At 47.6% G+C, this 25,985-nt stretch overlaps 10 protein-coding genes across 10 annotated transcripts; 5 read left to right on the top strand and 5 right to left on the bottom strand.

Annotated features, from left to right (window-relative positions):
- Positions 1 to 89: 89 nt before the first annotated feature.
- On the bottom strand, positions 90 to 1,079 carry BU26DRAFT_586724 (uncharacterized protein). Its single transcript, XM_033834668.1, has 2 exons — positions 556 to 1,079; positions 90 to 503 (listed from the first exon to the last, which is right to left on the bottom strand). Exons 1-2 carry the CDS (start codon positions 689 to 691, stop codon positions 376 to 378), a joined length of 264 nt encoding a protein of 87 aa, XP_033675723.1. The 5' UTR covers positions 692 to 1,079; the 3' UTR covers positions 90 to 375.
- Positions 1,080 to 1,217: 138 nt separating this feature from the next.
- BU26DRAFT_572332 (histone-fold-containing protein) lies at positions 1,218 to 1,912 on the bottom strand (the record flags this gene model as incomplete). Its single annotated transcript, XM_033834235.1, has 3 exons — positions 1,218 to 1,267; positions 1,326 to 1,661; positions 1,888 to 1,912. 3 exons carry the CDS (start codon positions 1,910 to 1,912, stop codon positions 1,218 to 1,220), a joined length of 411 nt encoding a protein of 136 aa, XP_033675722.1.
- Positions 1,913 to 3,865: 1,953 nt separating this feature from the next.
- On the top strand, positions 3,866 to 4,795 carry BU26DRAFT_441864 (haloacid dehalogenase; the record flags this gene model as incomplete). Its single annotated transcript, XM_033824482.1, has 2 exons — positions 3,866 to 4,292; positions 4,383 to 4,795. 2 exons carry the CDS (start codon positions 3,866 to 3,868, stop codon positions 4,793 to 4,795), a joined length of 840 nt encoding a protein of 279 aa, XP_033675721.1.
- An 848-nt stretch (positions 4,796 to 5,643) lies between these two features.
- BU26DRAFT_525622 (uncharacterized protein) lies at positions 5,644 to 6,033 on the top strand. The gene has a single exon (XM_033830551.1). It carries the CDS (start codon positions 5,802 to 5,804, stop codon positions 5,973 to 5,975), a length of 174 nt encoding a protein of 57 aa, XP_033675720.1. The 5' UTR covers positions 5,644 to 5,801; the 3' UTR covers positions 5,976 to 6,033.
- Positions 6,034 to 6,676: 643 nt separating this feature from the next.
- BU26DRAFT_441784 (acyl-CoA synthetase/AMP-acid ligase-like protein) lies at positions 6,677 to 8,874 on the top strand (the record flags this gene model as incomplete). The annotated part of the gene is made up of 3 exons (XM_033824476.1): positions 6,677 to 7,454; positions 7,503 to 8,378; positions 8,429 to 8,874. 3 exons carry the CDS (start codon positions 6,677 to 6,679, stop codon positions 8,872 to 8,874), a joined length of 2,100 nt encoding a protein of 699 aa, XP_033675719.1.
- BU26DRAFT_187559 (uncharacterized protein) lies at positions 8,837 to 9,854 on the bottom strand. The gene is made up of 2 exons (XM_033820479.1): positions 9,787 to 9,854; positions 8,837 to 9,734 (listed from the first exon to the last, which is right to left on the bottom strand). The coding sequence occupies exon 2, from the start codon at positions 9,624 to 9,626 to the stop codon at positions 8,943 to 8,945; it is 684 nt and encodes a 227-aa protein (XP_033675718.1). The 5' UTR covers positions 9,627 to 9,734; positions 9,787 to 9,854; the 3' UTR covers positions 8,837 to 8,942.
- Positions 9,855 to 11,622: 1,768 nt separating this feature from the next.
- Positions 11,623 to 12,423, top strand: BU26DRAFT_572328 (ras-domain-containing protein; the record flags this gene model as incomplete). Its single annotated transcript, XM_033834234.1, has 2 exons — positions 11,623 to 11,700; positions 11,749 to 12,423. The coding sequence occupies 2 exons, from the start codon at positions 11,623 to 11,625 to the stop codon at positions 12,421 to 12,423; spliced, it is 753 nt and encodes a 250-aa protein (XP_033675717.1).
- A 210-nt stretch (positions 12,424 to 12,633) lies between these two features.
- Positions 12,634 to 13,296, top strand: BU26DRAFT_187517 (uncharacterized protein). Its single transcript, XM_033820477.1, has one exon. It carries the CDS (start codon positions 12,823 to 12,825, stop codon positions 13,195 to 13,197), a length of 375 nt encoding a protein of 124 aa, XP_033675716.1. The 5' UTR covers positions 12,634 to 12,822; the 3' UTR covers positions 13,198 to 13,296.
- A 608-nt stretch (positions 13,297 to 13,904) lies between these two features.
- Positions 13,905 to 15,067, bottom strand: BU26DRAFT_187543 (uncharacterized protein). Its single transcript, XM_033820478.1, has 3 exons — positions 14,666 to 15,067; positions 14,463 to 14,610; positions 13,905 to 14,407 (listed from the first exon to the last, which is right to left on the bottom strand). Exons 1-3 carry the CDS (start codon positions 14,835 to 14,837, stop codon positions 14,035 to 14,037), a joined length of 693 nt encoding a protein of 230 aa, XP_033675715.1. The 5' UTR covers positions 14,838 to 15,067; the 3' UTR covers positions 13,905 to 14,034.
- On the bottom strand, positions 15,045 to 17,045 carry BU26DRAFT_525618 (trichothecene 3-O-acetyltransferase). Its single transcript, XM_033830550.1, has 2 exons — positions 16,798 to 17,045; positions 15,045 to 16,741 (listed from the first exon to the last, which is right to left on the bottom strand). Exon 2 carries the CDS (start codon positions 16,732 to 16,734, stop codon positions 15,298 to 15,300), a length of 1,437 nt encoding a protein of 478 aa, XP_033675714.1. The 5' UTR covers positions 16,735 to 16,741; positions 16,798 to 17,045; the 3' UTR covers positions 15,045 to 15,297.
- Between the last annotated feature and the right edge of the window lie 8,940 nt (positions 17,046 to 25,985).

Here is a 25,985-nt window from a genome sequence, read left to right as displayed (position 1 = left end):
ATTACCTTGGAAGACAGCCACCCTTGAAGTGGGCAACTACACAGTATTATGGCAAATTCAGATTACAGTCTGTTCTCACTCATTCATTTGCCCTCCAGCACCTTCAAAGCCTCCACAAAATCCGGCACATCATCCGCGCTCCTACTCAAACCTCCCCACTTCACAATCCCCCCTCCACCGCAAAGCTCCCCGAGCTCTGCCAGCGCGTCCCGCTCTCCGTCGGCCGATTCCAAATGCCATCCTCCTTCCCCAGCCTATACACTGAATACAAGCTCCCAGGGACTCAAGACATGCCAGAATGAAGTCACCCCCAAGCCCCATGCCGCATAGATCTTGCGTTCGTCGTCTACGATTATTTCGGCAGCGCGGTTTTAGTCAGGGTCGGGGAGGGAGGCCAGCCAGCGGCCGGTAGAGGGCGCATCGCTGTGTAATACGGCTACGAAAATGGACGTCTGGATGTTGCGAGGCGACGGTGCGCAGGCCGAGGAACGTCTTCTCGGCGACTAGGATAGGACAGTGAGCAACATAATGCGGCGAGCAGAAGCGAGCTCCTACAAGGACAACCGCAATACCTCAAGAAGGTCACTACGGTTGGTTTTCCATCTGCAGCCGGAATTGCGAGCTTGGACGATGAAGGTGCTTCCTGGCCGACAGAGGGAGGGTCAGTAGTGGTCACATTGGACGGGAACATCCATGATTGAAGCTCTGTCTACCAGGACATGACAATGAAGAACGTTATGGACGACGATAGGCTTGAAGAGAATACTAGGACGGCAGCGCATCCTGCTCCTAGCGGCGTGAAGCGGTCTTTGACGAGTGTATGCATGCGCGTTATAGACGGGTGTCAACAGATACCATCCGCTAGCTGGTCCTCGTCCGAAAGGACATGGACCTCCAGGTGTCAACAGAGACGCGAGACGCAATACACGTGTCACGTCAGTGCCAAAACAATAGCGCGAGAGCAGCTAGGGCAAAGGCGTCACCATGCAGAAGACAAGGTATTGAAATAACCGATCGATTTCGTCAATCGTGGTCAGTGACCCTTTCACTGATTATGGTATACTACATCGCCAGCACCGCTCCGGTGCGCACCCATAGACCCAGAAGATGGAAGAACCGTGAACCATAAACCCATGAACGCCAGAAGAGACCAACCCGATCATGCTTGCATCAGTCCGAAGAAGTTGACCAGGTCAGACGATGTTGAGAGAAGGCATTTAACCACGCTCACCGCGGAGACGGCGGGCAAGCTGGATGTCCTTGGACTCTGCGAACTGTTAGCGACTGCTCGAGTGAAGTGAACAAGGGCACGAGGAAAGACGTACGGATGGTGACACGCTTAGCGTGGATAGCGCAGAGGTTGGTGTCCTCGAAGAGGGAGACGAGGTAGGCCTCAACGGACTCCTGGAGAGCGCCGATGGCAGAAGACTGGAAGCGGAGGTCGCTCTTGAAGTCCTGGGCAATCTCGCGGACGAGACGCTGGAAGGGGAGCTTGCGGATCAAGAGCTCGGTCGACTTCTGGTAGCGACGGATCTCACGGAGAGCGACGGTACCAGGCTTATAGCGATGAGGCTTCTTGACACCGCCGGTGGACGGGGCGGACTTGCGGGCGGCCTTGGAAGCGAGCTGCTTACGAGGGGCCTTGCCACCAGTGGACTTGCCTGCGGTAGTTGTTAGCGGCGACGTTTGTTGTGATGCGACGCGAAGGCGCGACGAGAGAAAGGTGGGAGCGTGTCGCGATGCTGAGTGGCGCGACAAGCGAAGGCCGCTGCGACACCAACCCGAGGCGGGCGGCGATGCGGGCGACGATGCGGGCGACGATGCGAGCGGCGGCAGCAACTGCAGCGCGGTGCGCAGGGTGCGAAGGGATAATAAGTAATTACTTACGGGCTGTCTGCTTGGTACGAGCCATTGTTGATGGAGTTGGAGATGGGGCAGATGAGATAAGGTGGTGGTGTTGGGTGTTGAGTGGCTGGAGTGGGTGGTGGTGAGTGTGTGATGGAAGAGAGACGGAGCGGGCGGGGCGGGCGAGGTTTATATGGGCGGGCGGCGACGGGGGCGGCTGCCTGGATCAACAATTGCGGTGATTTGGCGCTAGCGTTTCTGCTTTTCGCGGGCTGGAAAGCGAGCGTCAAACAGATCAAAAAATAAGCGGGCAGCTGCGCGGCGCTTGGCAGAAAACCAAAGTGATCCGGCAGGCACCGCACGGGCCGCTTGTGATCTGGCGCCGCGCCCTCGCTTTCTTATAACACCGCCCGCGCCCCATCACTTCTGTTCTATCACCAACTCACGACGCCCGCATCTCCAACACATCCGCACCCAGCCTCGCAGCTCATCCCGCCTTCCACTTTCCAACTACCCCACACTCCCCCATCACAATGACTGGGCGTGAGTCTTCCCCGGCTTCTTCTCTCGTCTCGCTCGACGCGTCGGGCCTCTCGTCGCGTCTTGCCCTCTCTCGCCCTTCGCAGCAACAGTACTGACGCGTCTGCACAGGCGGCAAAGGTGGCAAGGGCCTCGGCAAGGGTGGTGCCAAGCGTCACCGCAAGATCCTCCGCGACAACATCCAGGGTATCACCAAGCCCGCTATCCGCCGTCTCGCCCGTCGTGGTGGTGTCAAGCGTATCTCCGCCATGATTTACGAGGAGACCCGCGGTGTCCTCAAGACCTTCCTCGAGGGTGTCATCCGCGACGCCGTCACCTACACGGAGCACGCCAAGCGGAAGACCGTCACCTCTCTCGACGTCGTCTACGCGCTCAAGCGACAAGGCCGTAAGTACTTCGCCACTCGGCAATCCGCAGCAGCACCTGACAAGAGTCACAGGCACCCTGTACGGTTTCGGTGGTTGAGCGTTTTCCATATTATGTTTTCATCACGACTTCCGGCTACGCCTCTCCGCGATGGTATCGGGCCTGTGGTCGGCTCTGGTGCAGTGGGATGGGTTGGGTTTATGGTTTACTGCCTTGTATTATAGGCTACGGAGTTCACGGCTCTCGGGATCCACACGGAATGATACCATAATTCTTCACACTGGCTGTCTGTTTGTCTTGTTTCGTGACGCGTCGTGTCTCTTCGCGTTTGTTGATGTTTTGCTGTCACGTCGCTGTGACGCGCTGGTCCGTGCTTGAATATGAATCCGGACGCGTCTTCCATACTGTTATCGTGGGAAGCTGTGCCAAGCGTGATGTTGGAGAAGGCAGGCTGCCACTCAATCCGTGCTAGCGTGCTACTATCCACATGCGGCTTGGGATCCATGGCATCTTAGAAGTCGCCTCTGCAACGCTTCACAACCCGTTTGAAAGAACAAGGAACGAGGCGAATCGGGCCTATTTCTCTGCCGTTCACGATTTCGCGCGTGAGTCCAGGCTGGTATGTATGAATTGAGCCCCGTCGGTCGAGTGGCAGCAATGGCAAGCGTCTCCGGCGGTGCTCCCTGTGTTACCGGTGGTGTCGCAGTTGCTCGCAGTCCCTCCTTATGTTAGTTGCATCTCAGAGCTCTTTGTCGGCGGCTGAGTTGCAGCTGTTGTCTCTACCGCGTTCGGCAGGCAAGTCTCACTCTGCGACCGCAGGTCTGACAACCACATCGACAAAGGCAGCATGCAGGTTCGCTTGCTCTTCGTACTTCTCCAGGTTCGATCACTGCCGGAGCCAACAGACACACGCGCCGCATTATTATTGTTCCTGGACTTCTTCCGCACTCTCTGCGTTGCGGAGCACATTCTACCTTTTCCGTGCATTTCCGATCCATCTGACGTTGTTCCGGACCCCTCAATGGCTACTCGCCCACCCAACCCGACACTACATAATGACCTCAGCGCGCCAACACCGCTACCATCTCCTCCCAAGTTGATTCCTGGTATCACCATGGCTTTGCACACGCCGCCGCGGGCGTTGCTCTTCGATGTGTTCGGCACCTGCGTCGATTGGCGTACGACGGTAACACTCGCGTTGGATGCCCAGTCACATGCAGCTCTCAACTCAGCAACAGCCTCTCTCGCTTCGAGAGTGAGGCTGAGGGCCTCTGACATGACTCTGGCGCATTGGGGCGACTTTGCACAACAGTGGCGAGACTCGTACAAGGCCTTCACTCAGAAGTTGGCGGCCGACCCGACCTTGCCCTGGAAGACGATCGATGAGCATCATCTCGATTCCTTGAAAGAACTGCTGCAGGAGTGGCAGCTTGAGGGTCTGTGGGTGGATGAGGAGGTGCGCGCTCTGAGTTTGGTCTGGCATCGCCTCGATCCTTGGGCAGATTCTGCGTACGGCATCAAGCTGCTCAACCAGTTATTCTGTACGTGTCATAGCCTCTGCGATTTTTATCTCAGATCCCGATCTTTCCATTGCCTACTCGGCAATCGGCTCTTTGCTGATGCTTCGCTAGGGACCGCTACCTTGTCGAACGGAAACATCTCCCTGCTTTCAGACCTCAAAGCGCACGGCAAGATGGAGTTCACTCACGTGCTCAGCGCCGAGCTCTTCGGTGCATACAAGCCCTCGCCGAAGGTCTACCTGGGAGCCGTCGAGAAGCTGGGGCTTCAACCGAAGGAATGCGCAATGGTTGCGGCGCATCTGGGCGACCTGAAAGCGGCAAAGTCCCATGGTCTTCAGACTATCTATGTTGAGCGGTCCGGTGAGGAAGACTGGTCCAATGAGGATGTGGAGAAGGCAAAGGATGAAGGATGGGTGGACCTCTGGATTGATTACGCCGGTAACAGTGGGTTCGTGACTGTGGCGGCAAAGCTGGGTATTGAGGTTCCTGACAAAAACCCGAAGCGACTGAGTTCTTCTGCGTAGGATGCCGTGGACTGGCTCTAGTTGATGGACAGTCACTTCATGTAGCCCTTCCATTTGTATATCACGGTGTCTGGCTGGTCCAGGTCGAGCTGGAGACTGGGATCGCAGGGCGGCCCGTTTAGATAGCCTACACGTAGATAATGGCAGCCCGTATGGGCAGTTTCTCCACTCTATCGGTCCATATTTACTGGATAATCTTTGTAACGTTCCGTGTTACGTCCCGTCTTTCCGGTCATTTTCGTTAGGCTATTTGCAGCATGTTATATGAAGGTATACCTTCCTTGTCACGGTTTTTTTTCTGGCTTCTCTGTGTGTTTTCAGTGTTTCCATTCTTTAATCTTACTTGGTTGTATGTGATAAGTATGGGTTATGCTATTTAGTCGTACTCTGTTGTAATGGGCGTGCAACCTGTTTCCGCGTTTAAACTTCAATATTAATTAACGACAAAAATCACCACGCAACATTACTACACCTAAGTAGCCTAAAAAACTCATAAAATAAACCCCGAGTGCACAGAAACAGCATTCCAAATTTAATCTCGAGGCAATTCTAACGTAGTCTCGAGATATGGCCATCATATCCAGGGGAAGGCCGCAGTGTGGACCCGACAACCAGGCCTGTCGCGGGAAGCTTAATCAATCCAACCAGTAACAAGAAAAAGAGTAGAAAAGGAAGGTACATTCGCCTTAACGTATAAGAAGGGTCGGAGAGGGGTAGAGAAGCCATTGTATCGATTGGTTGCGCCGTGGCGAATCCTGCAGCTGGCGCCTGGGCCAGATAGGAGTCGACCCAGAGCACCCGACTACCGCCCATAGGGGTATAACATCCACTGCAGAGTCCCCATACAGCTCGTACGCAATATCCCGGGGAGGATCTATTCACAGCCAAAGAACGCTAGGGCTGACCAGAGCAAGAGAGGTATCCAGTACCCAGCATCGAGGAATACACCATTCTTCTACGCCCAACACCACGCCCGATACAACCTCACAGAACAAAGCCAGCCAGGATGCGCGATTCGCAGCTCCAGTCGAACCCAACACAGACCCGTTCCATGGTCACTCGGTCGGACGCAGACGAGAAGTGCAGCAGCAGTCGAGCAAGAGAGCGCCGGCCGTCTTACCGAAAGCTCGGACACGATGCCTACCAAACTCAACGTATAAAGGGTGACAATGTATCGTGACTCGGTCACAAATGTCATGAGACAGCAACGTGCTGAACGCACCACGGTGATGGTTGACGGAATCTGGGGTCTGGGGAAGACGTCCCAATTCGGCAACTGCGGGGTGCTAGCGCGGTTCCCTAGCTCCGGACACGGTACCTCGCTGCCTCGGCGAGGGCGTCATACGCAGCTCCCGTCTGGCCGATCGCTTTGCCGACTCTGCATTTATATTCCACACGCAGTGGCGCCGTTGTAAATTGGTCTTAATTCCCCTCTATCCCAGTGCTGCAGCCGTCTTGTTCATTGGGTCGTTAAGCATAGTTGTTCCTTACCGAGGCGTGGTCCGACGTATTGTTTGCTTGAAGTTTGGCTGAAGAGCCCCTGAAGAGCACCCGGAAGCGCAGAGAAGAGGTGCCCCTGGGCGATTCGAGCAGGTTTCTATCGCAGTACCACTAGACTGCGGGCTCTATACCCCCAAACAATCCAGGGGAAGAGACTATCTCCGCCGTCCCAACGCGGTTGTTGACCGGATACCGCACCCGACCCGACCACCAACAAACTTTCCTACATCGTCCTCTTTTGCGAACATATCCAACCAGCCGAAAGAAGTAGGAAAACCTCTCTTCAGCGGGACAAGAATACCCGCCTACCGCGAAGACCGACGCTTTTCCTTTATTGCCTCTCGACATCCACATACCTCACACCTCACACCAAAATCCAACATGGCCCCAATGCACATTCAAGATCGTGTTTACGATGCGTCAATCGCGGACCCAGAAGGCTTCTGGAACCACCAAGCCGAGAGTGTCTTCTGGCATCGAGAGCCAATGCGAGCCTTCCAGAAGGGCAAGAAGACTCTTAAGAGTGGCGTTACGCATGATCACTGGAGCTGGTTTCCCGGAGGAGAAATATCCACCACGTACAATTGTGTCGACCGACACGTCAAGGACGGCAATGGAGAGAACGTCGCGATATGCTGGGACAGTCCAGTCACCGGGCTTAAGGAGCAGTATACGTACCAGCAACTTTTGGAAGAGGTGGAGACATTGGCTGGCGTTCTGAGAGAGGAAGGGGTGAAGAAGGGTGACGTCGTGTTGATCTACATGCCAATGATACCCGCCGCCCTCTTCGCCATGCTGGCAATCGCCCGCCTCGGCGCAATCCATGCTGTGGTTTTCGGCGGCTTCTCACCAGCCGCACTCGCCCAGCGTATGGAGGCTTCCCGCCCTAGGGCAATTATGACGGCTTCCTGCGGCATCGAGGGAAATAAGGGACCAATGGGCTACAAGCGGCTCATCGAAGAGGCCCTTCAGAAGTCGAGCTTCAAGCCTGAGAAGACCATTGTCTGGCAAAGAGAGCAGCTGCGGTGGGAGCCCGTGATGAAGGAGAATGGCCAGCGGAATTGGCAGCGTCTGGTGAAGAGCGCGAAGAATAGGGGATTGAAGGCAGAGGCAGTTCCCGTGGGAAGCGATGATGGGCTGTATATCATATATACGTCTGGTGAGTCTCGATACTTTCGAGTCTATGATAAATGCTGACCTGAACTAGGAACAACTGGTCTACCCAAGGGCGTCGTACGAACGGCAGGTGGACATGCCGTCGGCCTCAACTTCTCCATCAAATACCTCTTCGGCGTACACGGCCCGGGCGACGTTATGTTCACTGCAAGCGACATTGGCTGGGTTGTTGGCCACTCCTACATCGTATATGCTCCATTGCTCGCCGGCGCTACAACTGTTCTGTTCGAAGGCAAGCCCGTCGGAACGCCAGACGCTAGCACTTTCTGGCGCATCATCGAAGAGTACAAGGTCACGACCATGTTCACCGCGCCCACGGCGCTGCGAGCCATCCGGCGAGAGGACGGCGACAACGACTACTTTGAGAAGATCTACGGTGAAAGAGGTGGACTCCGAACTCTTCGAGCCTTGTTCCTAGCTGGCGAACGCAGCGAACCGAGCATTGTTCAGATGTACCAGAAGCTGCTCGAAAGGCATTGCGCGGGCGGTGCGCTGGTAGTCGACAATTGGTGGTCATCTGAATCCGGATCGCCTATCTCGGGGATCGCCCTCAGCGCGGCGGCAGGACAGGACTTCTCCTCAGGGCATCGCCATAAACCGCTCCTGATTAAGCCTGGATCTGCTGGCAAGGCCATGCCTGGCTTTGACGTGCGGGTCGTGGACGACGAGGGCAAGGAGTTGAAGAGGGGCGAAATGGGCAATATCGTCATGGGGATTCCGCTCGCGCCGACGGCATTCACGACGCTCTGGGAGGACGAGGAGAGGTTCTACAGGAGCTACTTGAAGAGGTTCAACGGGAAGTGGATCGACACCGGTGATGCGGGTATGATTGACGAGGAGGGATACATCTCCATTATGTCGCGAGCCGATGATGTTATCAACGTGGCTGCCCATCGATTTAGTACTGGTAATTTCCACTCTCCAGGGCGCTCGAAGCTAAGCTAACATGTGCGTCAGGTGCCATCGAGCAAGCTATTACCACTCACCCCGATATCGCTGAAGCGGCTGTAGTCGGCATCCCAGACGCCCTCAAGGGCCACCTCCCTTTTGCCTTCATCACCCTTTCCATGCACCACCACCCGCACCCTGCCGTCCCCAATGACATGCTCTTCAAGGAAGTGCAGAAGCTGGTCCGCGAGCAAATCGGTGCGATCGCTAGCCTCGGCGGCATAATTCAAGGCAAGGGCATGATTCCCAAGACACGCAGCGGGAAGACGCTTCGTCGCGTGCTGCGTGAGCTGATCGAGAATGCGACGCATGGCGAGATGGATAAGGAGGTTGTGATCCCGAGCACGATTGAGGACAGGGAGGCGGTTGAGGTGGCGAGGGCGAAGGTGAAGGAGTATTTTAGGGTCAAGGGCAAGGATTTGCACAAGGCTATCGAGGTGAGGGCGAAGTTGTAGGCTACTGTGGGCAGCCCGGTCGGTTTAGCTGGTGTAGTGTTCGTTTCGAGGTTGAGAACCATTGCCTGTTAATGTGTTGGTGTCTGTTCTATTGTGGAGGCGTTCGAGGCAGTAGCTAATCTTGCTGAATAGAGAACGGTGTAAGATAACGGCTCGCTGACGGCCAGTCTCGCAAAGCTCCATAAGCGCAGCATGCCCTTGGAGGAAGTTGTAAGCTTGACCAAGCCGTTTGTACGTTCATGTGCGGTAGATTCCGGTCGAAGTATGCTATGCGGTCTCGAAAACGAATCAGCACACGGTAGTAAGCAATGGGCGGTAGATGCGGTTCTCGTATAGCAGCAGGCGCTACGGATTCCGAAACGGCAATCTCTTATGTTCAAGTATTTGTAGTCGCTTCTGATTCGAGGAGCAGATTGATAGCGGGCGTGACCGCGTCTCTTGCATGGTGTTGTGTTTTTCCAATGGCCAGCAGGGATTGCTTTTCCTGGCCGTTGTTTCGTCAGCCATTGCTGTTTCGGTCTTCGAAGGAGCAGCCACCTCCCAGGGAACCGGTCGTCGAGCAGTTTTAAGTTTCGGGAATGGCTCGGGCATAGCAAATGGGCAGCTCCAGGGCTGTCGCAGGGCCCGTGATGCTTGGCAGCTGCTTTATGCGATACAAGCCCGCGAAGCAGACGACCATGAAGGTCGACAAGCACTGTTTGGAGGCGGACCAGCCACGGTCGCGCAGCTGGAGGGAGGGTGCATTTGCACATGCAGACAGGGCGAAGGCGCGACGAGGACAGGTGCGGTTGAATGCTTCGAAATCATCCGCCCCTGTCGTCAGACTCGCAACGGCCCGCTCCCCGTGAAAATCGCCAGTACTGTACAACGCTCCGTGTCAGCTTCAAACGGCGGCCAAGGACGCTTGCTCACCTTCTCACCTCTGCGAAGGTGCGGTGCCGAAGCCGAGAGCGTGCGCAGGCGCCATTACACAGTATTGGGGCCGTGATGAGCCGGTGTCTCACGTGCTCGCCGACTGCTGCGAGGGCTGCAGATCTTGGACGGCCCCGTCCGTCGGCCTGGTGTGCCTGGTGTGGTGCGAATTTATCAGATGCTGCGTGTCGTGCGATGGCGCGCAGTCGCGGCTATTTTGCGGAGACAGGCCTTAGCCGACGGGCATGCATTATTGCTCGGGGCTGGGGGTAACGGTCAGGGACTCAGGGTCAGGCAGGAGGAAAAGAGTTTGGGAAGAAAGGAGAAAGCAGCCAACGAGGCGCGCGGAGTCTCGCATCCGGCGACAAACGCCTGGCGGAGACGTCTTCCAGCAGCGGGGCCCGTCGGCTAGTGCAGTGCGTAGTCTAGATACTGTACATGTGGGCGAGTCGCGAACAGGGCGCCAAGGGGGCGGTCGGCAAGGTTGCTGGCGCGGGAGTGGGCCATGTTCCGCGAGCGCGCGACGGCGCCGATTTGTTGAATAGAAGGTGAAACTGATGCAACAGAGGGTCTACGGAGATGCAGACGCCGCAGGCGCGGCCAGAAACAGCCCAAGCATCGCGATACATACATACATACATACCTAGGTTAGTGGCTGGGGCGGGTGCCGTTTGCATACGGTGGTGGACTGCTTCTTCTGCGGCGGGAGTGTTCCGAAAGCACCAGCAGCAGCTACCACCAGCACCGTACATACAGTACATACATACGATGGGCAGAGCTAGCGGCGGGAGCTTTGTTGGTGGTGGTGGTGGTTTGGGGCAGAGCCTAGACAGCAGGGCCCAGGGCTCAGAGAGACTGACTGACTGACTGACTGACCCGCCCGCCCAACGCCAACGCCGGCTCCACCATCGGGCCTCTCAAAACTGTCGCCCTCCCCAACCAGGCAGCGCAACCCCCGAGCGGCCTCTATCGCACCTTGCTTTTCACCTCCCTCATCCATCGCCGCAACCTCGCCCGCCGCCTCGCACACCCCACGCGCGCCCGATCCCGCGTTGATGCGACGCTGCCCCCGATAGACAGTGATAGTCGGCGTCGTCTCTTCACGTGGGATCACGAGCCATCAAGAGCGCCCGCCCGCCCACGCCTCGAGTTCTGCCACCCCGTCCCCCTCAGCACCCGCCCGCAGTAGTGCTCCGTCCGCGCATCCATCTCTCCCTCTCCCTCTCCCTCTGCCCTCTGCCCTCCTGTGCCCTCTGCCAGCGCTGCCAACGCCGGTGCTCGCCCGCCCTGCCCCTCCTGCAGCGGCCTTTTGCGAGAGCCACCACTCTCCTCCTCTGCATTGGCCCAGCCGCCGCCGCCGCCGCCGCCCGCCGCCCACAACCACGTCCCCGTGCAACGCTGTGCTCCGCCGTCCCCCGCCCATCGCAGCGCCCGCCCTTCGATTCTGAACAGCCTGCAGCTACCCGCGACACGCGCCGCCGCCGCCCGCTGTGCGTCGTCTCCTCGACACGTTTTTGGACCACGACAGTCTCCCGTCCTCCCTTCCCGCAACACGCCTCGCACGCCCCCCCCGATCCTCCCCAGCCAGCGTACACAGTAAGCTGAGCGAGCCCCCGTCAGCTGCCTGACCACCTCCACGAGACCAGGCTGCTCCTACGTGGCTCGGGGCTTGCACCACGTCCACGGCTGCCCCGACATCACCGCTTCCGGCCCCCTGGCGACAGGTCCCCCGACCTCTTAACCCCTTCCCGAGCCCGCGGTTCGCTTCCCTCTGCACACACACACACGCACACATACCTCTGCTCCCTGAGCGCCGCATCGTGAAGAGCCGACAACATGGCGGGGAAGATGACGCTATACAAGCTGGTGGTGCTGGGCGACGGCGGCGTCGGCAAGACCGCCCTGACCATCCAGGTAAGCAAGCATCCCGCTGTTCCCCTCCCCCCGCGCTAACGACGGCAGCTCTGTCTGAACCACTTCGTCGAGACCTACGACCCCACCATTGAAGACTCGTACCGAAAGCAGGTGCAGATCGACGGCCAGTCGTGCATGCTCGAGGTGCTCGACACCGCCGGCCAGGAGGAGTACATTGCGCTGCGAGACCAGTGGATACGCGACGGCGAGGGCTTCGTCCTCGTCTACAGCATCTCGTCGCGCTCCTCCTTCGCCCGCATCCAGCGCTTCCACGACCAGATCCAGCGCGTCAAGGAGAACTCGCTCTCCGGCTCCCCGACCTATCCCGGCTCGCCGCTCACGGCCTCGTCCATGGGCTCGTCCTTTGGCCCAGCGCCCGTCATGCTCGTCGGAAACAAGTGCGACCGCGTCACCGAGCGCGAGGTCTCGACCCAGGAGGGCAGCGCCCTGGCGAAGCTGCTCGGCTGTGACTTTGTCGAGGCGTCTGCCAAGAACTGCGTTAATGTGGAAAAGGCCTTTTTCGAAGTCGTCCGCCAGCTTAGACGCCAGCGACACCAGGGCATGACCAAGGAGCGAGTGCCCAGGAGCGTCGGCCGTGGCGGACACGGTGGTGGAAGGACCAAGGAGTACATCAACGGCGATATCTACCGCAACCGCGGGAAGGGGTACTCGGACCGCCCCCGGAGACAGAAGGACAAGCCCGGCAAATGCGTCATACTTTGAGTTGCTTGCGGCAGGAGGCATTTCGGTTCACGGCTGCGATATCACGATTCTCACTTCTACTTCTACCTTTGCTCCGAGTCCCACGGCCTCTCTCTTCCACGATTTGGACCGCCTTGGTGGATTGCCCGCGGCGGAGCTTACAGTCTCTGCCCCTTCGACCAGAACACCGCCCGCGCTTTCGTTCGGCATTTGCCAACTGCGGCATCCTTTCGCCCACCCCCTTTCACCACCATAACGAATGACGACGCAGGCCTTGGCAGAAACCCGCGCTTTATCACGCACGAGCGCTGCCGCGTCCGTCCATCACGAACCAATAGAATCCAAATCATCAGGCGTCGGCATTGGAGCGGCGTTTCGTATTTTCGAGTGCAATGGAAGCATCAGTGGTCTCCCCGTCGCATGAGACCAAGGAGTTTTGGAGTACGCTTTTTGGATTATGTTGGGCAAGGTCTGAAGATCTTGCATGACAACGATGCACGGCTGGGAGTAGCATCTTTTCACCATCTGCGTGCGACACATGGCCGGCCACGTCTGTCTCTTGTCTTTGCGCAGCCGACCGGTTACAAACCGTGTCACACGCCACGCTATAGGGAGTGTTTGCGACACAAAAGTATGGGACAACTTCTCAGATTTTCGGCGCGGCTCTGGACTGTAGGCGCAGGCTTCCTCTTTTTTTCTTCCCTCTTCCACTCCCCTCCCACCACTCACCTATTCTTGGCATTCTCGTGGAAGGGGAGCCCATTTCTGCTGCTTTCGAGGCTTAGCTTGGATTGAGGGAATACCCGTCTTACATCATGTCTACATAGTGCGCATTTACAAAAAAAAAAAGAGACAAGATTCACGCCTACGCTTGGGGTCTGCACGCAGTTCTCTGAATTCAGGATTCGTGAGTCAGGGGTGATGTGACACTGCTAGGCGGAGCTCCAGCTATGGAAGGCCTAGAGGTCGACAACACTCTCGCAGCGTCTCTGCTGGTAGCACACATATCTAGCTCCCGGACTACAAGGGGAGGGAAGCTTCTGCTTGGAGCATGAAAATCTCGTCGCGTGAAAATACGAGCGGTGCGCTCTCGTGGAAGTGGTGGGTGCCGCACGGCGGTGCGTTCCGTCCCAACCTCGGACCTCTGGGCCGAGAAGGTCTCGCTCGCCGCGTCTCCAACTCGCCAAGCCCAGGGCAGAGCGTCTGTTCCCCCAACCTGATCGGCGGCAGATCAGCAGCGGTTCCATGTCTTCGCTTGGGAAGCCTTCCGTGGGCCTGTGGAACGTCGAGTTTTGGGCAGGCATGAGGGACGAGCGGAGGTGCGGAGGTGGTGTGGTGCAGCTCCGCCTCAAAATCCTAGGTGGGCATGTCATCGCGTTCCTCCTCTACTAGATAAAAGACTGCCTCTAGGGAGCAGCCCCCTTGTTCTGTATGTGTACCTGGCAACCGCATCCGGAACTGGTATCCCCGCGGCGGCTTCACCCGATACTTCTTCCCTCACGCTCGTTAACGCTCATCGCCGTCGCAATTTCCCCGTCCGTAGCGTTTGACTTCAAAATCCACCAACGGCTGGGAGGGACATGAAAGAGGGGTAGCGCTGACACCCGTGGAACCGAACGCTAATTACATTCTTTACGTCGTAGTCTCCTCCAGTTCCTCATGCCTACGCCACCATCTCCGAAGCTTTATGCAAGCAAGAATAGAACCAGGTATAGCAGCAATACCGCCGAGGATACCAAAGGCAACTCCAACCCAAGCTCCCGCACTCAGGCTGCCTCCGTGTGGCTTTGTCGCCGTGGCTGGAGTCGGACTTGGGGAAGAAGTTGCCGTCGTCGACGTGGTGTCCGTTGTCGAGGTTGGAATCGCGGAAGCTATTGAGCGTGGTGTTGGGGACGCCGCATACCATGTCCACGGCGTAGTCCAGCACTCCACGAAAGACCAGCTAGTCGATGACTTGTGTATGTCATCGTAGAGCATCCCGGTGATACATTGCCATCCTTCGGAGCTATACACAGACCGTGTTAACTTGCGTCTACAATGGAACGCTGCAGTTTTCTTACCATGTTGCCTGCCCGTTAGCATCACTGATCACAGACCCAGACACGCACTGTTTGCTCACGAGGCATTGAGTCGTTCCGATTAGACAGCAGCTGACGTAGCGAGCATCGTAATGGACTGTGTTACCAGGTCCGCAGCTCATCGGGGTATCTATAGTGTGGAATTAGACTGTGTGACATCTTAGCGTAGCAGATTGGATGCTGACATGATTCAGGTTGATCAGGGACGGGTCGCCACCCAATGATTGACGACGATGGATCGTTGACCTGGAGCAGTTCAGGCGCTCGCGTGATGGTCGGCCACAATGCCTCTGGATAGGCCGCTCCAGAGACGAGCAAAAGTTGAAGCGAAAGCCAGAAGCTCGCGAATTTCCGCATGTTTAACAATGTTGAGCGCAGGGTCTCCTAACTTGGGTTGGATGATGAAGGTGTCCTGACACGGAGACCGGCGGACTTCGAACCGTGGAGACGTCCATGATATGATAAGGAATGTTGCGTTTTGCCCGCCTGAGATGGATGCATCGTAAGGGTGGCGAGTACCAATGCGCCACCTTTCACTATCATGAGAGTGGCTTTTAACACTGCATCTGTGTGGACGCCACGCCCTCGACATGCGAAAAATACGGTGCACATGGGCAAGGAAGAGAAGCTAGGAGAGAAAGCACTGTAGAACATGTTCTGAGGCTGTTGATGCACATCGCTGCCGTCGGAACGTTGGACTCCAGCGGGAAGGCTGATCCAAACAGCCACGACAAGGGCAGGACATAGGAGAGCGAACCCAACAGACACATACTATCTTCCCCTGGGCCGAAAGAACACCGGGAACAAAAATCGCGGCTCATCCAACGTACCTAGCAAACTCCGTAAACCTATGGTCAACCCTCAGCCTCTGCAGGTCCTCCTCACGCAAACACATTGCCACCGCAATCTCCCCATCTCTCGCCTTCGGCATAATATACATCAACGATTCCAAGGGTACAAAGCTCGGCCTCCTCACCGCTTCCGGTAGCCCCAGTCCCAGCCCGAAATCCAGCTCGTATGCGTTGACTTTCGCCCAGGAGCTGAGCATGATGTCCGCATCGGGCTTCACATTCGCCGTGGTGTTCGCGCGAGAGTAGTTGCCAGGGGACTGAGAGAGGAAGGTAGCGAGGGAGCGCGTAGCGTACGCCATGTTCGACGTAGAAGGGTCGACATGTCGCCGCATTTCCGCTGCGATTTCTCCGAGCGTGCGGGCGAGAAGCGTGATGAGCTGGTAGCTAGTGTACGCCATGTTTTGTAGAACTCCTGGATACCCTGCAGGAACTTCGAAATAACGCCTCGCGTCGACCGCGCGGGCGAATGTGATCACTCGGGAGGGTTGGGAAGAGAGCCGCGGCGAGCGTGCACGAAGGACGGATTGGTAGATAAGTGCTGAGAGAGCATCGTCTGTGGTGATATACCCTGTAAAACTAGAAGGAAGGGTGCGCGTCGCTAGGTCCTTTAGCCGCGAGAGTGCGTATGCACTGAAAGTGAAGTAGACCCAGCTGCAGGGCGGCGGGGGAGGTGTCTCCAGCGTCGCAAGATCAGGTGTTGAAGCTTCGATCGCTGGACTAGTAGCCGGCTGCGCGGGGAGTAGCTGGCTTTCCAGCTCCTTCCCTGGTTTCCATCCTTCTTCCTCGATCAAAGGAATCATGTTCTTCCTCTCTGCGTTTCCGATCCGAAGCTCTTCCTCCGTGAACTCCTCCCCATGACACGCTTTCGACAGCAGCTTCATCACCGCACCCTGGCCACTCATATCCGCGGTGTTATGTTGCATGTTGATGCACAGGACGAGCCCCCCTTTAATAAAGTTTGCCTGCAAAAGGAGAACCGGTGCCGGGTCTGAACTTTCGCCAGACGGCTTGGTGGGATCGAAACTCAGCGTTGCGAGGGTCGGACACGGCGCCCATATCGATTCGTGCAGCATTGAGAAAGGATATCTCGCTTCTCGTAGCTCAGATAGCGTGGGGGTGTTGGTGTCGCTCCCGTAGTCCTTGACGACTAATTTCGGTATCCGCTCGAACGGTCGGATCTTGTAGAACGGTGTCCCTTCCGCGTCCGAATGTGTGTTAACAACCTGACCCGCGACCCATGGAAAACTGTCCGATAATCGCTCGAGCCCTCTCGTCAAGGCCTCGGCGATTGGTGGCTGATCGACACTGTCAGGGATCGAGAAAATGAAGCAGATCTGAGTGTACAGCTTGAAGAGACCCGGCTGCTGGCCCAGGATGTCGAGGTCGAAACCTAAGGCAGCCATTCCTAATCTAGAATCGATTTAGCTAGGAGAACGATTCAGGTCTAAAAGAATGTGACTGCTTGCCTAGTGCGCGGCCTCGTTCGCGCCAGTCGTGATCGCGGCTGAGGAAGGAGGAGACGAGAGCATCTTTATATCTAGCAAAAGGATATGTGTTATCGTGCAGCTCTCCCGAGCTTGCATACTTCCCGGTAGAGCATCGTGACGCTAGCCTTCGCCGCGGCCGTAGCGTAGTTATTGTGTATCTTTATGAGACGTTACGGTCTATAATAGGCAGAACGTAGAGTACAGGCCCTGCGGTTGAAGTATCGCATGTGGCTCAGAATGAGTCATTCTGGGTAAGTAGAGTGTGACGCCTATCCAGCCGGAGACCCCTCGGAGCCTGGTCGGGCCGACCCCGGTCACGTGCCGGCCTAGTATGTAGCCTAGTCTTCTTCTATTCTTACTTCGTAAGAATATAACTATATACTAGCACTACCTAATATATTCTTTTACTACTTCTTAGTATACTATCTATCTATCTTACTAACTATCTTATTATAATAGTCTAGCTTAGTATTTACTAGAGTTATATAACCTTATCTAGTATCTTAGCGCTTAGCTCTCTATATATAAAGCCTCTTAGAGTCTTTCTTTACTTCTTATCTTTAGATAGCTAAATTTAACCTAATCTACTCTACTTATTACTCTTATTCTTATAGCTTATTATATAGCAAGGTATAAGTAAAGTAATTATAATTAAGTTTATAGAATACTAGTAAAACTTTAGTTTCTAATTTAGACGAAAAAATTACCTAATTTAAATTAGTAGAATTATCTAATTAGAGACTCTAACGTTCTACTAAAAAGTAATTAGGTATAATTAGAATTAGATATAATTAGGTATAATTAATTAGCTAATTAGCTAGTAGCTTATCTACGTCTAATCTATAACTACGCTCTACGTTATACTTACTTAGCTTTATATAGCTATTAAATATATTTCTAAGTAATTCTAGTATAATACGTAGTAATAATATAGCGCTAGTAGGTATTATAAGTACTTATAAAGAGCTCTTAGGTATCTAAAAGCGCTAGTAGCATAGATTAGTAAGTTAGAGATTAGTAATTTAGTATTAGTTTAGGTATTAGTTACTAGCTTTAATATATATAGCTAGCGTATATAGCTACTAATTAGAGTTTACTATAGCTCTATAAGCTACTATAGAGCGCTCTAGCTATAGAATATTAAAAATTTAGAAATTCTATATTACTTATAGCTAGTATACTAGAGTTACTAGAGTTAGTTATAATAGTCTAGCTTAGTATTTACTAGAGTTATATAACCTTACCTAAGTTATATAATCTTGCCTAGCGCCTTAGTATAGATACTCTATATATAGAGAGCTTTTAGAGTATTCTTCTACTTCTTATCTTTAGATAGCTAAATTTAACCTAATCTACTCTACTAGTACCTCTTATTCTTATAGCTTATAGAGATAGTACTACCTATAGCTAACTTACCTAGCTAGGTATTTAGAGACGCTTATAGTAGTAGAGACTGTAAAGCTAGCTCTTATATTATTTAAAGGTTAATACCTCTTTAGCTAGAGATAGTAGTATAATATTAGGCTAAACTAAGTAGCCTTATAAGAAGCGTTTACTAATAGCTATACTAAGAATTACAGCTATAAGAGTCTAGTTACTTACTCTAAGAATTTATTAACGTACTAATTAATTACTTATCTCTAGTACTATATAAGACTACTAGTAGATCTAGTTAGTAGTAGAAAAGATACTACTAGTAGTAAACTAAAGAGAGCTATAAGAGCTCTACGTATAGAAGAACTTTTATAGAACTTCTACGTATAAAAACCTCTCTCTTATTTTAAAAATTAATAATTCTCTACTCTACTAGTAGAGCTAATAATTAGCTACTTTACTAGTAGTATATACTTTTACTTCTTAAATAAAAGCTATACCTAAGTAAAACTACTTAAATACTATAGATAAACTCTTATAAAGTAACTCTAGAAGTAAGACTTTAGTTCTATAGTACTCTTTTACCTCTATAATTCTTAAATTCTAGGTAGAGAATCTACTAGCTAGTTACTTAAAATAATATTATTATTATAAATCGCCTATTTAATAACATAATATAATAACTAATAAGAATTAGAATAATAACTTTAAATAGAAGCTAGTATAGCTACGCTAGAGCTTAATAATACCTAGGTTATTAGTAGTAGATAGTTCTTATATACTCTCTACTTCTAGAAAAAAGCTCTAAGAGCTTTTTCTAGAAAAGCTAGACGAAATTATTAATAAATTAGTTAGCTAATTACTTATACGCTAGAAACTTAAATAATAGATCTATATATATTACTAGATTACTACTAATATACTTACTAAAGAAGATACTATATATAGAAAGTATTAGAATTTATAGTAGAAAAAAGCTACTACTTTAGTAAAGATTTAATAGCTATAAGCGTAACTATAATTCTACTCTAGAAGCTAAATACTATCTATTCTATTAACTTAACGTATAATACGCTTTATAAATTAAATACTATATACGTATAAGTCTAGTACGTTACTACTAGAAGACTCTATTTTAGGTTCTTATCTAATTACGTATACGCTTACTATACTACTAGTAACTAAGTAACGTTTAAGAGACTAAATAAGGCTTTTTACTAAGTTTCTAGACTCTCTATTACTATTTAATAGTAAGAGCGTTATCTTTAACTAATAAAGAAATAGCTTATAAAATAAGCTCTAAGCTAATTATAACTAGTATCTAGAAGAGATAGCTAAAAATACTAAGAAAACTATTATAGTATATATATATATATAAATAGAAGAAAATATATACTAGACTCTCTTTATAATTCTACGTACTCTAAGAAATAGTAGTACGTAGATTTCTTATAAATATATACTTAAGTAGCTAGAGAGAAGCTATATAAACCTATATAAAAGGCTAAATATCTACTATAATTTCTAGAAGCTATATTACTAAAATACTAGTAACTTTGCGTACTTTTAGATTAATTTCTTCTACCTAGCGTAGAAGCGCTAGCTTCTAATAGACTAATAGGTAGAGAAGCTTTATAAGAAGCTTCTAGTAAGCCTATATACGTAGATAGGTATCTACTAACGTTAGTATACCTATAATTATAATTAATATATAGATTTTACTTAAAACCTTACTAGAGAGCTTATCTAAGAAGAAGCTTATATATTTAGAAAGGTTAAAAAGCGTAACGTACTTATATTAACGCTACGTTACGCGCCTATTACTCTTCTACGTATTCTACAAACTCTAGATAAAGCTCTAGTAATTAGAAAGCTAGTTACCTACTTCTAATACTAGTAATCTAGCTATATAAGCTATAATTATCTAAGCGTCTCTACTACGTAGAAAGCTATTAAGAACGTTAATCTAGAAAAAAAGCCTATAGAGCCTATAGAGCTATAAGTACCTAAGAATAATATGTTAGAATATAAATCTAATAATTTAGAAAAAGTCTAGCTCTAGAAGAAGTCTTCTTTTCTAAGCTACCTACTAGAGTAATAAACCTATATAAAAAGCTATTTAGTAGTTCTACATTTACTCTATCTTACTAAATATCTATAAATAGTCTTTCTCTTAAGCTTAGAGACTTAATTAATACTAGAGTAGGTAGTTATATTCTAATATATCTAAAGCACCTTTAGACTCTTAGAAAAAACCTTTACGTTAAGCTATCGCGTATAGAACCTATTCTCTTTACTAGTTATAATAGACAACCTAATAGCTAGATAGATAAATACTTTAAAGCTAATTTAGTACTAGAAAGCTACTAAATACGCACCTACTTTATATATTATAATACTAGCTACTATAATATAATAATTAGTTATAAGCTACTTAAAGAAGCTAACGTTTAGATTAACTATAAGTAGCGCGTACTAATATAGCTAGATACTAATTAATTAATTAATTATAAATATAACACGTTTATCTCTATATAACTCTTTTAATCTACTACTAAAGCTTAAGTAGCTTACTAAGCTAATACTAATTACTATAACGCCTTAATATTAGTAGTAGAAAAGCTAAGAGTAATATAATAAGAGAAGAGAGAATTATAACGCTAGAAGCTTTAAGAAAACCTATATAAGATAGATAGGTAGCTTAAGAATCTTAACCTACTAGCTAGGTTACCTTATAAGCTAAAAAAGCTACCTATTTTATAAGAAACGTGTCTAAAGGCTAGACTTAACGTTAATATAGTTAGCGTTACTACCTTTATAATTAACGCGCGTAAAAAAGACGTTATAATTATTAGAAATAATAATAATTATAAAAATACAGATTCTTAGAATTCTACTACTAAGAATAAGTAGAAAAAGTACTAAAATAAAATCTAGAAAATCTAGAAAAAATATATTACGTAATCTAATATTTTTTACTAAACTACTATATGTTATTATATATTATATAGTTAACAAATACGTAATAATAAATTAAAACTAAAAATAAGCTTTTTAGAAAATTTATAACTATATAATATAAAATAAATTATATATACTATAAATATTATAAAGATTACGTATAAATATATAACGCGTATTATAAAGAAATAACTAAATTAAATATAAAATAAAAAAGTTAAATATTTAGTTTAGAATTTTATAAAAACGTGTAATTCTAACCTCTCTAAATATTAATAGTATAACGTACTATTATATTAATAATAATAATATTATAGCTATAATATAGGTTATAATATAATAAAAGACTATTTAGAAGTTAAAAGATTTATATAATAAATATACTTAAAAGTTTAGAAATCTAATACTTAGAAATTATTACTTCTATATAAGTAAAACATAGAATTTAAATATCTAAAACCTAGAGATTATTACTTTTGTATAAGTAAAACACGAGATTTAAATATCTAAAACTTAAAAACTAATATTACTAATAGTATTAAGAAATAGTAAAATACTAAATAAAGAAGTTATTTATAATTATCTTATATATAGAGAACTTAAGTTACGCTAAACTTTAGGTAGATAATTTAATAATATTTCTTTCTACTATTCTATATTTTATAGGTTATAAGCCTAGAGCTCTAACTATCTATATTATATTATACTTTTTTATTACCTCGCCTATTCTTACTTATTTTTACTTAAATAAATTCTTACTATTTAAGCTAAAATAATAACGTTTTATATTTTTCTTTATAAAACTAGCTAGTCTAGTTATATAGCTATACTATATAGCTATATTTATAATTTCTTTAACCTATACTATTTTCTATATTATTTTTATAGAAGAATTTAACTCTTATATTATCTTTTATAAAAAGATAAATTATATTAAATACTTTCTTCTAGAAAGCTTATAATTATTATCGTATAAGTAGAGTTTTAAAGAATAGAATAATCTTTATTATATTCTATACTTATTTCTAGCAACATAGGTAGATTATAATAGTTTAGTTTAGAGATTTACCTAGAGTTATATAATCTTAGGTTACGTAATCTTATTATATAACCTAGCCTAGCGTCTTAGCGCTTAGCACCTCTATATATAGAGCCTTTTAGAGTATTCTTTTACTTCTTATCTTTAGATAGCTAAATTTAACCTAACCTACTCTGCTAGCACCTCTTATTCTTATAGCTTATAGAGACAGCGCTGTCTATAGCTAACCTACCTAGCTAGGTATTCTAGAACGCTTATAGTAGTAGAGACTGCGAAGCTAGCCCTTATATTATCTAAAGGTTAATACCTCTTTAGCTAGAGACGGCGGTATAATATCTAGCTAAACTAAGTAGCCTTATTAAGAAGCGTTTACTAATAGCTAATACTAAAAATTAGAGCTATAAGAGCCTAGTTGCTTACCTAGAGAATTATAGCTATAAGAGCTCTAATTACTCGTCTCTTTAGTGCTATATAAGACTACTTATAAGGGCTAGGTCCGCGGTCTCTACTACTGTAAGCGCCCCTAAAACACCTAGCTAGGTAAGTTAGCTATAGACAGCACTGTCTCTACAAGCTGTAAGGATAAGAGGTGCTAGCAGAGTAGGTTAGGTTAAATTTAGCTATCTAAAGGTAAGAAGTAGAAGAATACTCTAAGAGCTCTCTATATACATAGAGTGCCTATGCTAAGGCGCTAGGCAGGGTTATGTAACTTAGGCGGAGCTAAGTTAGGCTAAAGTACTAAGTTAGAGCTAAGTTAAACTATTACATTACCCCCCTTACAGGGAGGGCTTGTCTCTAAGCCCTAAGGCTCTCTAGTCTTCTACCTATATAGGCTTTAAATCCTCCGCCGTCTTCTATAGTATCTCCTCCTTCTTATATGCCTTAATCTAAGCATTTAACTATAATAGGAGCTCTAGCTTATCTAGGTATACTTTTTCGTTTAAGAGAGGGGGGGTATTAGCTGCTAGCAGGGTAGCTAGTTGTTAGCTCTGCTAGCGGAGTAGAGAGGTATTAGCTGCTAGTAGGGCAGCTAGTTGTCGGCTCTGCTAGCGGAGTAGAGAATTGTCGATTTTCGAAGCAGGGGGGTATCGGCTCTACTAGCGAAGCAGAGAGGTATTAGCTGCTAGCAGGGCAGCTAGTTGTTGGCTCTGCTAGCAGAGCAGAGAGGTATTAGCTGCTAGCAGGGCAGCTAGTTATCGGCTCTGCTAGCGGTGCAGAGAATTGTCGGCTTTTAAAACAGGGGGGTATTAGCTACTAGCAGGGTAGCTAGTTGTCGGCTCTGCTAGCAGTGCAGAGAATTGTTAGCTCTACTAGCAGTGCAGAGAATTGTTAGCTTTTAAAACAAGGGGGGTATTAGCTACTAGCAGAGCAGCAGGTTGTTAATTCTGCTAGCGGAGTAGAGAGATAGTTAGCTCTACTAGCGGAGTAGAGAATTGTTAATTTTTCGTAATTTGTAAAAAGAGGGGGGGTTTTCGCACGTAGAAGTTCTGTAGAAGTCCTTCTATACATAGAGCTCTTAATAGCTCTCTTTAGCTTAGTACTAGTATCTTTCTATCGCTAACTAGATCTGCTAGTAGTCTTATATAGCGCTAAGGGGTAAGTAATTAATTAGTACGTTAATAGATTCTTAGAGTAAGCGACTAGACTCTTATAGCTCTAATTCTTAGTATTAGCTATTAGTAAACGCTCCTTAACAAGGCTACTTAGTTTAGCTAGATATTATGCCGCCGTCTCTAGCTAAAGAGGTATTAACCTTTAGATAATATAAGGGCTAGGTTTATAGTCTCTACTACTATAAGCGCCTCTAGAACACCTAGCTAGGTAAGTTAGCTATAGGTAGTACTATCTCTACAAGCTATAAGAATAAGAGGTGCTAGCAGAGTAGGTTAGGTTAAATTTAGCTATCTAAAGGTAAGAAGTAGAAGAATACTCTAAGAGCTCTCTATATACACAGAGTGCCTATGCTAAGACGCTAGGCAGGGTTATGTAACTTAGGCGGAGCCGAGTTAGGCCGAAGTACTAAGTTAGAGCCGAGTTAGACTGTTACATTAATATAAGGGCTAGGTTCGCGGTCTCTACTACTATAAGCGCCTCTAGAATACCTAGCTAGGTAAGTTAGCTATAGGCAGTACTATCTCCACAAGCTATAAGAATAAGGGGTGCTAGCAGGATAGGTTAGGTTAAATTTAGCTATCTAAAGGTAAGAAGTAGAAGAATGCTCTAAGAGCTCTCTATATACACAGAGTGCCTATGCCAAGGCGCTAGGCAGGGTTATGTAACTTAAGCGGAGCCGAGTCGGGCCGAAGCACTAAGTTAGAGCCGAGTCGAACCGTTACACTACTAGCAGATCTAGTTAGTAGTAGAAAAGATACTAGTACTAAGCTAAAGAGAGCTATTAAGAGCTCTATGTATAGAAGAACTTCTATAGAACTTCTACGTATAGAAACCTCTCCCCTTCTCTTTTATAAATTATAAAAAATCGATAATTCTCTACTCTACTAGCAGAGCTAACTATCTCTCTACCCTGCTAGCAGAACTAACAACCTGCTACTCTGCTAGCAGCTAAATACCTCCCCTCTTTTTTTACTTCTTTCTTAATTAAAAAGCTAAACAAATCTAAACACTATAGAAGAACTCTCGCGAAGCTAATTTAGAGGTAGAACCTTAGCTTTATAATACCTCTTTACTCTAATAGTTCTTAAATTTAGAGTAGTAAACCTACTAGTAGAATATACTAATTAATATTTCTATTATAAAAACCTTATTTAGTAATATAACGTAATAACTAATAAGAATTAGAATAATAACTTTAACTAGAAGCTTATAAGGCTCTACTAGAGCTTAGTAATACTAGAGCTATTATTAGCCTTAAGTTTATATATACTCTCTACCTCTACTAAAGAGCTTTAAGAGCTCTTTCTAGAAACGCTAGCTAAAATTATTAATAAAATAGTTAGCTAATTATATATATAATAGATATATAAATAATAAATCTATATATATTACTAGATTACTACTAACGCTCTTGCTAAGAGAGATAATATATACGTAAGATATTAGATATAGGCTACTACTCTAGCTAAAAAAAACGCTAAAATCTAGTAACTATAAGCGCAATTAATCTACTTTAGAGACTAGATACTACCTACTACGCTAGTTTAACACGTAACGTGTTTCTTTATAATACTAATTATACGTAATTTAAGCGCGTTACTACTAGAGAATTTAATCTTAAGTTCTTATCTTTTTATATACTAGCTAGCTACACCTCTAGCGTTATAAGTGTAAGAGAGCTAACTAACACGCTCTACTAAGTTTCTAGATCTACTCTTATTATTAGATAGTAAGAGTATTACCTTTAAGTAGTAGAGAGATAGCTTATATAATAAACTTTAAGTAAACTAGAATTAGTATACTAGAGATACGCTAGAGAATACTAAGAAAACTGTTATTACCTATATCTATACGTAAACTAAAGAAGACGCGTACTAGACTCTATTAGTAATACTATAAATAATTAAGAATAGTAGCGTAGTAGTTTTCTATAATTATATTCTTAATTAGCTAGAGAGAAGCTATAGAGACCTATATAAAGAGCTAAACGCTTACTATAATTTCTAAAAGCTTTATTACTAAAGCGCTACTAATTTCGCCTACTTCTAGAATAATTTCTTTCGCCTTGTATAGAAGCGTTAGCTTCTAGTAGATTAATAGGTAGAGAAATTTTATAAGAAGCTACTAGAGACTATACGCACATAGTTAGGTATATACTAATATTAATACGTTAATAACT

Source organism: Trematosphaeria pertusa (genome assembly GCF_010094035.1).
Source record: "Trematosphaeria pertusa strain CBS 122368 unplaced genomic scaffold BU26scaffold_27, whole genome shotgun sequence".
NCBI classification, from domain to species: domain Eukaryota; kingdom Fungi; phylum Ascomycota; class Dothideomycetes; order Pleosporales; family Trematosphaeriaceae; genus Trematosphaeria; species Trematosphaeria pertusa.
This window is presented reverse-complemented; position numbering and strand designations above follow the sequence as displayed.

Bases quoted from the DNA above. Each gene is read 5' to 3' on its own strand.
- BU26DRAFT_187559 (XM_033820479.1), bottom strand. From the start codon at position 9,626: ATGTGCAAATGCACCCTCCCTCCAGCTGCGCGACCGTGGCTGGTCCGC.
- BU26DRAFT_525618 (XM_033830550.1), bottom strand. From the start codon at position 16,734: ATGGCTGCCTTAGGTTTCGACCTCGACATCCTGGGCCAGCAGCCGGGT.
- BU26DRAFT_586724 (XM_033834668.1), bottom strand. From the start codon at position 691: ATGTTCCCGTCCAATGTGACCACTACTGACCCTCCCTCTGTCGGCCAG. The intron at 504-555 runs GTAGGAGCTCGC...GTCCTATCCTAG, and splicing joins GAGGTATTGCGGTTGTCCTT to TCGCCGAGAAGACGTTCCTC.
- BU26DRAFT_187517 (XM_033820477.1), top strand. From the start codon at position 12,823: ATGAGACCAAGGAGTTTTGGAGTACGCTTTTTGGATTATGTTGGGCAA.
- BU26DRAFT_525622 (XM_033830551.1), top strand. From the start codon at position 5,802: ATGCGCGATTCGCAGCTCCAGTCGAACCCAACACAGACCCGTTCCATG.
- BU26DRAFT_187543 (XM_033820478.1), bottom strand. From the start codon at position 14,837: ATGCGGAAATTCGCGAGCTTCTGGCTTTCGCTTCAACTTTTGCTCGTC. The intron at 14,611-14,665 runs GTCAGCATCCAA...TCCACACTATAG, and splicing joins CCCTGATCAACCTGAATCAT to ATACCCCGATGAGCTGCGGA. The intron at 14,408-14,462 runs GTAAGAAAACTG...GTCTGTGTATAG, and splicing joins GCTAACGGGCAGGCAACATG to CTCCGAAGGATGGCAATGTA.